The sequence below is a fragment of the Pseudophryne corroboree genome, chromosome 2 (assembly GCF_028390025.1).
Source record: "Pseudophryne corroboree isolate aPseCor3 chromosome 2, aPseCor3.hap2, whole genome shotgun sequence".
NCBI classification, from domain to species: Eukaryota; Metazoa; Chordata; class Amphibia; order Anura; family Myobatrachidae; genus Pseudophryne; species Pseudophryne corroboree.
In genome coordinates, this window is record NC_086445.1 from 715,038,583 (window position 1) to 715,051,712 (window position 13,130).

The 13,130-nt window shown below is 45.9% G+C and overlaps 1 protein-coding gene across 6 annotated transcripts in view; it reads left to right on the forward strand.

Moving 5' to 3' along the window:
- TRAF3IP3 (TRAF3 interacting protein 3) overlaps positions 1-13,130 on the forward strand; it is a 241,442-nt gene that overhangs the window by 182,084 nt on the left and 46,228 nt on the right. For all 6 annotated transcript variants that reach the window (XM_063955344.1, XM_063955346.1, XM_063955347.1 and 3 more), the window contains exons 8-10: positions 3,337-3,408; positions 11,581-11,721; positions 12,474-12,611. In XM_063955344.1, coding sequence (XP_063811414.1) covers positions 3,337-3,408; positions 11,581-11,721; positions 12,474-12,611 — 351 coding nt within the window. The remainder of the gene's footprint in view (positions 1-3,336; positions 3,409-11,580; positions 11,722-12,473; positions 12,612-13,130) is intronic.

Genomic DNA, 13,130 nt, shown 5'->3' on the forward strand with positions numbered 1-13,130 from the left:
AGGGCGCACGCGCTAAGCAAATTTACACAAAACTATGCTATTTTACTCACAGGCGAACAAAGCTTTTCAATCGCTCTGCTGATTGACAGGAAGTGGGTGTTTCTGGGCGGAAACTGGCCGTTTTCAGGGAGTGTGCTAAAAAACGCAGGCGTGCCAGGTAAAAACGCAGGAGTGGATGGAGAAACGGAGGAGTGGCTGGTCGGACGCTGGACGTGTTTGTGACGTCAAACCAGGAACTAAACGGACTGAGGTGATCACAATCTAGGAGTAGGTCTGGAGCTACTCAGAAACTGCAAGGAAATTGCTTTCGTTAGCAATTCTGCTAATATTACCAGAATTGCTAATCTTTCGTTAGCAATTGCTAATCTTTCGTTAGCAATTCTGCTATGCTAAGATACACTCCCAGAGGGCGGCGGCTTTGTTTGCATTTCTGCTAAAAGTAGCTAGCGAGCGAACAACTCGGAATGAGGGCCATAGCCCGGTTCTGGAATAAAGTACTCGATATGCTGAAATCCCTCTCTGTCTTAGGGCTCGCTTTGGACCCTTGGGTATTTTTATTGGCTCGCCCGTTCCCAGATCTTGACCCTCTCCTAAATAAACTGTTTTCCCATATTTTTGTGGCTGCTAAATCTTTAATCACTAAAAATTGGAAGGCCTCCGCTGCCCCTACTATCCCTGCCCTGAATAATTATATTTGGTTCGTGGCTAATATGGAGAAGATCACTTATTATCTGCATGACTGTCCTCATAAATTTGAACTGGTCTGGGGCCCCTGGTTGCTCATGATGTCTCCCCCACATTGATATGCGACATACCCCTTCATTCATACCACCTGTTTATACCTAGCCATACTGTTCCTGGATCCTCCCTCCGGACGCCATCCGGCTCTTCTCAATACTTGATAGTTATTGACCAATGCCTGACTCGTATACCTATATCTATATTGGTATGTTTATGCATTATATATTGTTATCTTTGGTATACTTTTCTCCTTATGGCCTAGATCGGCCCTGTCTTTTGCTTCGGTGCTTGTCCTTTTCTACTTTCCCCCTGCTCCCCCCCCCCCCCCCTTTCTCTCTTACCCCTGCTCTTCCTTGTTACTTTCTCCCTCGCAATGGGTACCCTCTTGCTGGACTTCTTTGTTTGTTTTTCTGTAATCTGAAAACATTTTTGAAAAAATCCACGGAGACTGGTTTTCGCCTTTTATTGTACAATTGAATCTGTTTTGTATATTTTCTTTGTCTCTCCTGGTATAAATAAACAGTTTAAAAAAAAAAAATAATAATAATTATATGCCAAATCATATCTCAATCAAACCCTTCTCTTTGAAAATAATAAATGATTCAACATTGTGGATTTAATGAATGTTAGATCCATGGAACGATTCCCATTCCCATCTTTGCTCTATGTACAGGCATGTTGTGGAATGCAATATGCCCAATATGAAAGCATTCATCCTTGTTGGTTCCATCCACCCAATCATCTGTCATCTGGATTAACACATGAAAAACTTCTCTAAGCAAAGTTCCATTTTTACGTGTTTTTTTATTAAATAAGAAATACAGATATATGCAGAGAGCATTTCAAATGTAACAAAAATAATACCCCTTTCACACCGCACAAATAAACCGGTATCGACCCGGCATATTGCCGGGGCGGTGTGAAAGCACCATGGTCGAAATCCTGGGTCGCGTGAGCCAGTAATTCAACCTGGGAATAAATCAGTGTTATTCCCGGGTTGAATACTGGGTCAGTGGGAACGTGAATGGGCTCCTGGGTCGATGCGACCTGGGACCTGTTCACTAAATAGGGGTGAGGCAGCGCAAAGATGAGCTCATCTCCCAGCACCGCCTCCGACCCCGGCCGCTATGGCAACCGACCCGGCAAATTTCCGGGTCGGGAAGCCGCCTGTCAGGGTCCAATGCCGGATCCTACCCGGGAAGGACCTGTTTCCAATTCCCGGATGGGATCTGGCATTGGCAGTGTGAAAGGGGTATAAGATATAAGAAATGAAGGTTAGTCATTACATACTGTACATATTGGAAACTAAATTCTAATAAAAGAAATAAATTGTGTGTAAACATGGTCACCTGCCATGTGTGAAATGATGGGCCTCTTTTAACAATGGTTCTTATTACCAGCAACATATTCAGTTTAGTATCGCACTGATATTAATGAATATGCCATTGGTATTTAACATTGCTTACCCCTGTGGCGAGGTCCAGCGACGTTATCCTCCACTTTGTTGCTGGCAGCCTAGGCTGTTGTGTCATGTGCATGCGTGAAAGCCGTTCTGCACAGTTTTACCCGGCATGGACCTGGAAATACCTGGAAGGCTTTGCTGGAGCAGGAAAGCCTGCTACTGGGCCCTCGTTGCCGGCAATTGTAACTTTATTGTAATTAACAACTGTCGTAACTGGTACAGTAACAAACAGTGGTAAGCTAAGATTAATGCTGTTAATTAAGTACTGAAAGGAAGACAAAATGTCTTATTGATAAATTGGGCTCCATATGTTCATTTGAGATCCAAACTTTCTCTGTGATGGGTTTGTGTGAAAAAGGCAGATATAACTATCTGGAAGCCTTGCTGACAATAACCCTCTAGGTCAGGGGAAATTTAACAAGCGGCGCTCCATCTTTTGTGGAACTACACATCCCAGCGTACCCCACCACAGTTTTAGTGTGCCCTAATAGCAAAACTGTAGCCGGGTATTCTGGGATGTGTAGTTAGACAACAGCTTTGAATACATTTGCTTTAGGTTGATCAGTTTAGCTACAGTATGTTAGCAAAGCAGGTGGGTGCTGTTTATCAATGCTGTAACACAGTGGTTCTCAAACTGTGTGCCGTAGCACCCTGGGGTGCCTTGGAACACATGCAGGGGTGCCTTGGATTGGTGGTCCAGGACTAATTTATAATTATTGTGGTCAATGCAATATACAAACCCAGTGCTGGTGGCTGCTAATCATAAAATATGTGGACAAACAGAAGCAAATACTGTCCCTCACCATATAACTGAACCTAAGGATGACATATAAACATAATTGACTGAATTTAATATCTCTTTCTAAATTTCTCAAAGAAACATTTGGTCTATGGGATCCGCAAAAAAAAAAAAAAAATCTGATACTCTAGGGCACTGTGTGATTCAAAAACATTTGGAAACCTCTGCTGTAAAAACTTGATATATACTTTGGCACATAAATGGTAAAGCCATTCTCACTTTGCCTTGTTTTTTCATAAGCTTTATTGTGATTATTGAAGATACTGCCTGGGTGCTCTTTAATATGAGATCTATTTCTAGACATGTACATACCTGTTCTCTAAATGTGTTGCAGGCCCAGCTGAATGAAGACCATTTAAAGTGTAAAGTGGCAAATCTTGAAAATCAGATGTTCTTCTATAGTCAGGTAAATAAATATGCCTTTGGCTGCAAGATTCATATAACAACATTGGACTGTGGTGCAATAACAGTATTTCAATTTTGTTCACTCCCTATATGCTGGGCAAAGCACGCATTTCACTTGAAGCCCATGTTTATCCTTGGATCGAATGTCATTTATATTTGCGTCATGCAAACAAACTAAGGCCCTCATTCCGAGTTGTTCGCTCGCAAGCTGCTTTTAGCAGCATTGCACACGCTAAGCCGCCACCTACTGGGAGTGAATCTTAGCTTAGCAGAATTGCGAACGAAAGATTCTCAAAATTGCGAATAGAAATTTCTTAGCAGTTTCTGAGTAGTTCGACACTTACTCTGCCACTGCGATCAGTTCAGTCAGTTTCGTTCCTAGTTTGACGTCACAAACACACCCAGCGTTCGCCCAGACACTCCCCCGTTTCTCCATCCATTCCCGCGTTTTTCCCAGAAACGGCAGCGTTTTTTCACACACACCCATAAAACAGTCAGTTTCCGCCCAGAAACACCCACTTCCTGTCAATCACACTCCGATCACCAGAACGAAGAAAAAACCTCGTAATGCCGTGAGTAAAATACCAAACTTCTTAGCAAATTTACTTGCCGCAGTGCGAACATTGCGCATGCGCAGTTAGCGGAAAATCGCACCGATGCGAAGAAAAATAACGAGCGAACAACTCGGAATGAGGGCCTAAAGGTGTGTACACACGGTAAGATATTTTCTTCCGATTCTGACTATATAGTCAGAATCGGAAGAAAATATAGTGCAGATCGCAAGGTGACAGTCACCTTGCGATCCCGATCCGATGCCGATGCGCGGCCCCGCGCGGTCGGCATCGGAAGAAAAAATAGGCTGTGCAGGCAAGTCAATCCTGACTATCTCTATAGAAGAGATAGTCAGGATTGAAATCGCACATAGCCAGCATCGCAAGCACAGTTATTATGTGCTTGCGATACTGGCTAAGTGCCGACCCGGCCCCCTGTCGCACGGTGAGAATCGGATAAGTCCGAATCTCACCGTGTGTATGCACCCTTAGTCATATGGGGGGAATTCAGTTAGACCCGATAATTTACCAGGTGTGAAAAAGGGTGGTAGCTTTGGGCTTTAACGCCCGGGAATATTCTATTAGAGCCCCTTATTCTTGCCCTGTAAATTTAACTGTTAACGGGTGTCAACACATAGAATCCGGGATAAGTTTCCGGACCTATGTGTTAACATGGTTGCAGCTCCTGAAAACAGGCTAATATAAAAATATAATGGGGCGCTGTGAAGAAAAGTTGCAATACCATTTAATATTTAACAGCTCTTTCTGTGAAAAGTTGCAGAGATTTTCCGGAGTTTAAAAGCAGCGCATCTTAGGATTCCTAGATGTGCCTCCTAATCGTGTTCTGCATCAAGTGGCCGCTAACTAGCTGTCCCCATAATACCTTGTGATGCTGGGTGTTTCACCATCACGGCTGGTCTCCTGTGTTCTGCTCCCATGTTAAATGACCACGGCTAATTGAATTCCACCCACGGCTATTTCTCTATCGTCCTAGTGGATGCTGGGGTTCCTGAAAGGACCATGGGGAATAGCGGCTCCGCAGGAGACAGGGCACAAAAAGTAAAGCTTTAGGATCAGGTGGTGTGCACTGGCTCCTCCCCCTATGACCCTCCTCCAAGCCTCAGTTAGATTTTTGTGCCCGGCCGAGAAGGGTGCAATCTAGGTGGCTCTCCTAAAAGAGCTGCTTAGAAAAGTTTAGCTTAGGTTTTTTATTTTACAGTGAGTCCTGCTGGCAACAGGATCACTGCAACGAGGGACTTAGGGGAGAAGAAGTGAACTCACCTGCGTGCAGGATGGATTGGCTTCTTTGGCTACTGGACATTAGCTCCAGAGGGACGATCACAGGTACAGCCTGGATGGTCACCGGAGCCTCGCCGCCGGCCCCCTTGCAGATGCTGAAACGAGAAGAGGTCCAGAATCGGCGGCAGAAGACTCCTCAGTCTTCTTAAGGTAGCGCACAGCACTGCAGCTGTGCGCCATTTCCTCTCAGCACACTTCACACGGCAGTCACTGAGGGTGCAGGGCGCTGGGAGGGGGGCGCCCTGGGAGGCAAATGAAAACCTTTTTTGGCTAAAAATACCTCACATATAGCCTCCGGGGGCTATATGGAGATATTTAACCCCTGCCAGAATCCATTAAAGAGCGGGAGACGAGCCCGCCGAAAAAGGGGCGGGGCCTATCTCCTCAGCACACAGCGCCATTTTCCCTCACAGAAAGGCTGGAGGGAAGGCTCCCAGGCTCTCCCCTGCACTGCACTACAGAAACAGGGTTAAAACAGAGAGGGGGGGCACTAATTTGGCGTTAGAAATATATAAAAGATGCTATAAGGGAAAACACTTATATAAGGTTGTCCCTATATAATTATAGCGTTTTTGGTGTGTGCTGGCAAACTCTCCCTCTGTCTCTCCAAAGGGCTAGTGGGTCCTGTCCTCTATCAGAGCATTCCCTGTGTGTGTGCTGTGTGTCGGTACGTGTGTGTCGACATGTATGAGGACGATGTTGGTGAGGAGGCGGAGCAATTGCCTGTAATGGTGATGTCACTCTCTAGGGAGTCGACACCGGAATGGATGGCTTATTTAGGGAATTACGTGATAATGTCAACACGCTGCAAGGTCGGTTGACGACATGAGACGGCCGACAAACAATTAGTACCGGTCCAGACGTCTCAGAAACACCGTCAGGGGTTTTAAAACGCCCGTTTACTTTAGTCGGTCGACACAGACACGGACACTGAATCCAGTGTCGACGGTGAATAAACAAACGTATTCCTTATTAGGGCCACACGTTAAGGGCAATGAAGGAGGTGTTACATATTTCTGATACTACAAGTACCACAAAAGAGGGTATTATGTGGGATGTGAAAAAACTACCGTAGTTTTTCCTGAATCAGATAAATTAAATGAAGTGTGTGATGATGCGTGGGTTCCCCCCGATAGAAAATTATGGGCGGTATACCCTTTCCCGCCAGAAGTTAGGGCGCGTTGGGAAACACCTCTTAGGGTGGATAAGGCGCTCACACGCTTATCAAAACAAGTGGCGGTACCGTCTATAGATAGGGCCGTCCTCAAGGAGCCAGCTGACAGGAGGCTGGAAAATATCATAAAAAGTATATACACACATACTGGTGTTATACTGCGACCAGCGATCGCCTCAGCCTGGATGTGCAGAGCTGGGGTGGCTTGGTCGGATTCCCTGACTAAAAATATTGATACCCTTGACAGGGACAGTATTTTATTGACTATAGAGCATTTAAAGGATGCATTTTCTATATATGCGAGATGCACAGAGGGATATTTGCACTCTGGCATCAAGAGTAAGTGCGATGTCCATATCTGCCAGAAGATGTTTATGGACACGACAGTGGTCAGGTGATGCAGATTCCAAACGGCACAAAGGTGTATTGCCGTATAAAGGAAGAGGAGTTATTTGGGGTCGGTCCATCGGACCTGGTGGCCACGGCAACTGCTGGAAAATCCACCGTTTTTACCCTAAGTCACATCTCTGCAGAAAAAGACACCGTCTTTTCAGCCTCAGTCCTTTCGTCCCTATAAGAGTCATATCTGCCCAGGGATAGAGGAAAGGGAAGAAGACTGCAGCAGGCAGCCCATTCCCAGGAACAGAAGCGTTCCACCGCTTCTGCCAAGCTCTCAGCATGACGCTGGGACCGTACAGGACCCCTGGATCCTACATGTAGTATCCCAGGGGTACAGATTGGAATGTCGAGACGTTTCCCCTTCGCAGGCTCCTGAAGTCTGGTTTACCAAGGTCTCCCTCCGACAAGGAGGCAGTATGGGAAACAATTCACAAGCTGTATTCCCAGCAGGTGATAATCAAATTACCCCTCCTACAACAAGAAAAGGGGTATTATTCCACATTATATTGTGGTACTGAAGCCAGAAGGCTAGGTGAGACCTATTCTAAATCTAAAAAAATTTGAACACTTACAAAGGTTCAAATCAAGATGGAGTCACTCAGAGCAGTGATAACGAACCAGGAAGAAGGGGACTATATAGTGTCCCGAGACATCAGGGATGCTTACCTCCATGTCCAAAATTTGCCCTTCTCACTAAGGGTACCTCAGGTTCGTGGTACAGAACTGTCACTATCAGTTTCAGACGCTGCCGTTTGGATTGTCCACGGCACCCCGGGTCTTTACCAAGGTAATGGCCGAAATGATGATTCTTCTTCGAAGAAAAGTCGTCTTAATTATCCCTTACTTGGACGATCTCCTGATAAGGGCAAAGTCCAGGGAACAGTTGGAGGTCGGAGTAGCACTATCTCGGATACTGCTACAACAGCACGGGTGGATTCTAAATACTCCAAAATCGCAGCTGATCCCGACGACAAGTCTGCTGTGCCTAGGGATGATTCTGGACACAGTCCAGAAAAAGGTGTTTCTCCCGGAAGAGAAAGCCAGGGAGTTATCCGAGCTAGTCAGGAACCTCCTAAAATCAGTGCATCATTGCACAAGGGTCCTGGTAAAGATGGTGACTTCCTACGAAGCAATTCCATTCGGCAGATTTCACGCAATAATTTTTCAGTGGGATCTGCTGGACAAATGGTCCGGATCGCATCTTCAGATGCATCAGCGGATAACCCTATATCCAAGGACAAGGGTGTCTCTCCTGTGGTGGTTACAGAGTGCTCATCTTCTAGAGGGCCGCAGATTCGGCATTCAGGATTGGATGCTGGTGACCACGGAGGCCAGCCCGAGAGGCTGGGGAGCAGTCACACAAGGAAAAAATTTCCAGGGAGTGTGATCAAGTCTGGAGACTTTTCTCCACATAAATATACTGGAGCTAAGGGTAAATTTATAATACTCTAAGCTTAGCAAGACCTCTGCTTCAAGGTCAGCCGGTATTGATCCAGTGGGAAAAACATCACGGCAGTCGCCCACGTAAATAGACAGGGCGACACAAGAAGCAGGAGGGCAATGGCAAAAACTGCAAGGACTTTTCGCTGGGCGGAAAATCATGTGATAGCACTGTCAGCAGTGTTTCATTCCGGGAATGGAAACTGGGAAGCAGACTTCCTCAGCAGGCACGACCTCCACCCGGCAGAGTGGAAACTTCATCGGGAAGTTTTCCACATGATTGTAAACCGTTGGGAAATACCAAAGGTGGACATGATGGCGTCCCGTCTGAACAAAAAACGGGACAGGTATTGCGCCAGGTTAAGAGACCCTCAGGCAATAGCTGTGGACGTTCTGGTAACACCATGGATGTACCAGTCGGTGTATGTGTTCCATCCTCTGCTTCTCATACCTAAGGTACTGAGACTTATAAGACGTAGAGGAGTAAGAACTATACTCATGGCTCCGGATTGGCCAAGAAGGACTTGGTACCCGGAACTTCAAGAGATGCTCACAGAGGACTTATGGCCTCTGCCGCTAAGAAGGGACTTGTTTCAGCAAGTACCATGTCTGTTCCAAGACTTACCGCAGCTGCGTTTGACGGCATGGCGGTGGAACGCCGGATCCTAAGGGAAAAAGGCATTCCGGAAGAGGTCATTCCTACCCTGGTCAAAGCCAGAAAGGAGGTGACCGCACAACATTATCACCACATGTGGCAAAAATATGTTGCGTGGTGTGAGGCCAGAAAGGCCCCACGAAGAAATTTCAACTCGGTCGATTCCTGCATTTCCTGCAAACAGGAGTGTCTATGGGCCTCAAATTGGGGTCCATTAAGGTTCAAATTTCGGCCCTGTCGATTTTCTTCCAGAAAGAAGTGGCTTCAGTTCCTGAAGTCCAGAAGTTTGTCAAGGGAGTATTGCATATACAACCCCCTTTTGTGCCTCCAGTGGCACTGTGGGATCTCAACGTAGTTCTGGGATTCCTCAAATCACATTGGTTTAAAACCAGTCAAATCTGTGGATTTGAAGCATCTCACATAAAAAGTGACCATGCTCTTGGCCCTGGCCTGGACCAGGCGAGTGTCAAATTGGTGGGTTTTTTTTTCTCAAAAAAGCCCATATCTGGTTGTCCATTTGGACAGGGCAGAGCTGCGGACTCGTCCCCAGTTCTCTCCCTAAGGTGGTGTCAGTGTTTCACCTGAACCAGCTTATTTTGGTGCCTTGCGCCTACTAGGGACTTGGAGGACTCCAGGTTGCTAGATGTTGTCGGGGCCCTGTAAATATAGGTTCCAGGACGGCTGGAGTCAGGAAAACTGACTTGCTGTTATCCTGTATGCACCCAACAAACTGGGTGCTCTTGCTTCTAAGCAGACTATTGCTAGTTGGATGTGTAATACAATTCAGCTTGCACATTCTGTGGCAGGCCTGCCACAGCCAAAATATGTAAATGCCCATTCCACAAGGAAGGTGGGCTTATCTTGGGCGGCTGCCCGAGGGGTCTCGGCTTTACAACTTTGCCGAGCGGCTATTTAGTCAGGGGCAAACACGTTGGTAAAATCCTACAAATTTGATACCCTGGCTAAGGAGGACCTGGAGTTCTCTCATTCGGTGCTGCAGAGTCATCCGCACTCTCCCGCCCGTTTGGGAGCTTTGGTATTATCCCCATGGTCCTTTCAGGAACCCCAGCATCCACTAGGACGATAGAGAAAATAAGAATTTACTTACCGATAATTCTATTTCTCGGAGTCCGTAGTGGATGCTGGGCGCCCATCCCAAGTGCGGATTATCTGCAATACTTGTACATAGTTACAAAAATCGGGTTATTATTGTCGTGAGCCATCTTTTCAGAGGCTCCGCTGTTATCATACTGTTAACTGGGTTCAGATCACAGGTTGTACAGTGTGATTGGTGTGGCTGGTATGAGTCTTACCCGGGATTCAAAATCCTTCCTTATTGTGTACGCTCGTCCGGGCACAGTATCCTAACTGAGGCTTGGAGGAGGGTCATAGGGGGAGGAGCCAGTGCACACCACCTGATCCTAAAGCTTTACTTTTTGTGCCCTGTCTCCTGCGGAGCCGCTATTCCCCATGGTCCTTTCAGGAACCCCAGCATCCACTACGGACTCCGAGAAATAGAATTATCGGTAAGTAAATTCTTATTTTTTATAACCATGTAAACAAGAATACATTTACTTGTGCATTACATGACCTCTGAGAATTTAATTAGGAGTTTATTGTAATTGGTATACATCTTGGGTTCTGCTGCTCTTGTTCCTTATACTGGGTACTGTATTGTCTGATTTGTGAAGGAAGTGCAGGGTTTATTTCTGCAATTCACTTTTAACATTGTATGTTTATAATTTTTGTGCAAAACTAATGCCACATTTCTACAGTGCTGTCAGATCTGCTTACCTAGAAAGTAAAGCACATTAGGCATTGTGTTGTCCGATCCAGCAGATCGGACAGACATATCGGGCACATCGTCTAGTTTGTACCCACTACAGCCCACTCCTGCGGGTTGCTTGCCGGGTTGTCCCATCAACGACAGCAAACATTGGAATGTGGGCGTGAATGAAATATCTCATAATATATTGTTCAGTGTATGCCAAAAACACAAACTAAATTAATAGACCTTGTTGTAGTCTTACCCAGAGGAAATATATAGATTATGGCTGTGAATGAAATTTCACTCCATTGATGATTCAGTGCGTTCAATCAGTTTATACTTTTTTTGCATTTTTCATTTAATTCCTTTTGTAATTGAAATCATCCATTTGACACCTTTTAAGTGTGTCCAGTACTTTCCCTATGCCCACTAACAGCCTTCTATATGAATCTGTTTACGAATTTGTAAGGGTTTTTTGGGGTCCAGGAAGGTCTCCCCACTTTTTAAACATGAGCCCTACGATTGAATTGGGTCAGTATTGGCTCCTGCTGGCCACTTCTGTTGCAATATTAGGTCGATCATACATGTCATTCAGTGAGCGGTATTCAAATGATATTTCATGCCCAATCTCCTTTCTAAAGTGATCCCCATTATTGCACATATTGCGCCCATAGTAATCAGGTTTAGCTGTGTAAAGGGTTGGGCACCAGGAGGTAGTGAGCTGAAATCATTATACCACGCCCTTCAGCAGAAACAAAACGGGTGTGGAAGGTGGTGAAAAGAATTGAATACCGCCCAGTGTATGAAGAGTTGCACAGATGTCGTTCTGTAAATTATATAGAATATGCAGAGAAAATACCTAATCTACTGTGTGTCTCATTTCATAGAACTTTCCAAAGACAAGTGTGAAAAAAGTCTTGCTGGAGATGGAGGAACATAAACAAAGATATCAGGAAAAAGCCAAAGAATCTCTCCAGAAATTAACAGATGATAAAATAACAACTGAGAGACATTTACAGAATACTCAGGTTAGTACTGCAAGAATAATTCCCTCACGTAGTGTTATATTATGGGCCTAATTCAGACTTGATCGCTGCTCTGCGTTTTCGCACAACGGGCGATCAGGTCTGAACTGCGCAGGAACCGCAGTGCGCCGGCGCATGCCAGATATGCAATCGGCTTCTCAGCCCAGCGATTGCCTCTGCCTGATTGACAGGCAGAGGCGGTCGCTGGGCGGGCCGGCGGCGTTGGGCCGTCGTTTTGGGGGCGCTGTCATGGGCAATGCGGGAGTGCCCTGACCGTGTGGGGGTGGGCCGCGGCAGCTGCGTGACGCCACACGCAGCCGCTGCGACCCGGAAGGGAGGGGGGGGGGAATGGGTAGCTCCCTGCCAGCCCACAGGAGCTGCGCTGATAGGGAGCTACTCTTCAGGTACAAAAGCATCACTGCCGTGCAATGCTTTTGTACCTATACGGCGGGGGGAAGGACCAGGCATGCGGGGCGGACTAGCCCTGTGCTGGGCGTCCCCCTGCATGTCAGGGTGGCTGATCATAGCTGTGCAAAATTTTGCACGGCTACGATCAGGTCTGAATTAGGCCCAATGTCCTATCTGATACATAACCAACTTGAATATTCAGATGAACAGTACGGGAAACACCAAATCCTAAAATATGAAGCATGCACAATATTTTGGTGACCTACCTATATGCAGGCACTGGTGATCAATTACCCCAAATACCTATGCAAATGTTTAAATATTGTGGCTTTTATCCCATCTTGCAGATGTCTCTAGTGGTCTCACTGGATGAGTGTAAACTGTGGAAAGAAGAATATGAAAACCTGAAAGGAGAGTGGACTGACCTGTGCAACAAGCACTGTGAGCTAAAGAATGAGATGAATGTACTTCAGAGCAAACTCCAGGTAGCCTAATCATAAGTGTAACAACACTAAGACTGTGCCAGACCAAACAAACAACTCTAATGTATATAAAGGTAGCAGGGACCAGTATAGGTTATGAAGAACACTTATTTTTCATAACACTTTTTTGTATAAGGCTGTAGATTTTGTTTCCATATCCATAACCAGGGGTTAAAATTACCTTGTACCAAAGGTTCCCAAATACGGTGCTAACGGTACAGGTTTTAAAGGTACTGTATCCATGGCTCAGCACAGATTATTAAATCAAATTTACTGAGGTACTAATGGAATCACATGTGGCCAAGCACGGATATACTTAAAACGTGGACTGTTAGGCAGCCTTGAGGACCGCGTATGGGAAGCTCTACCCTATACACAACCACAGCCTCTATGAACACTTAATTCTGCTGTGTGTTGTATTCAGGAGTCCTTGGTCTGTATCTCAACTGAAACACTGCTGACCTGTTTTAGTTACACTACTTGCTGCTTTTATGGTCAGTAGACTTAGGAGTCCATTTATCA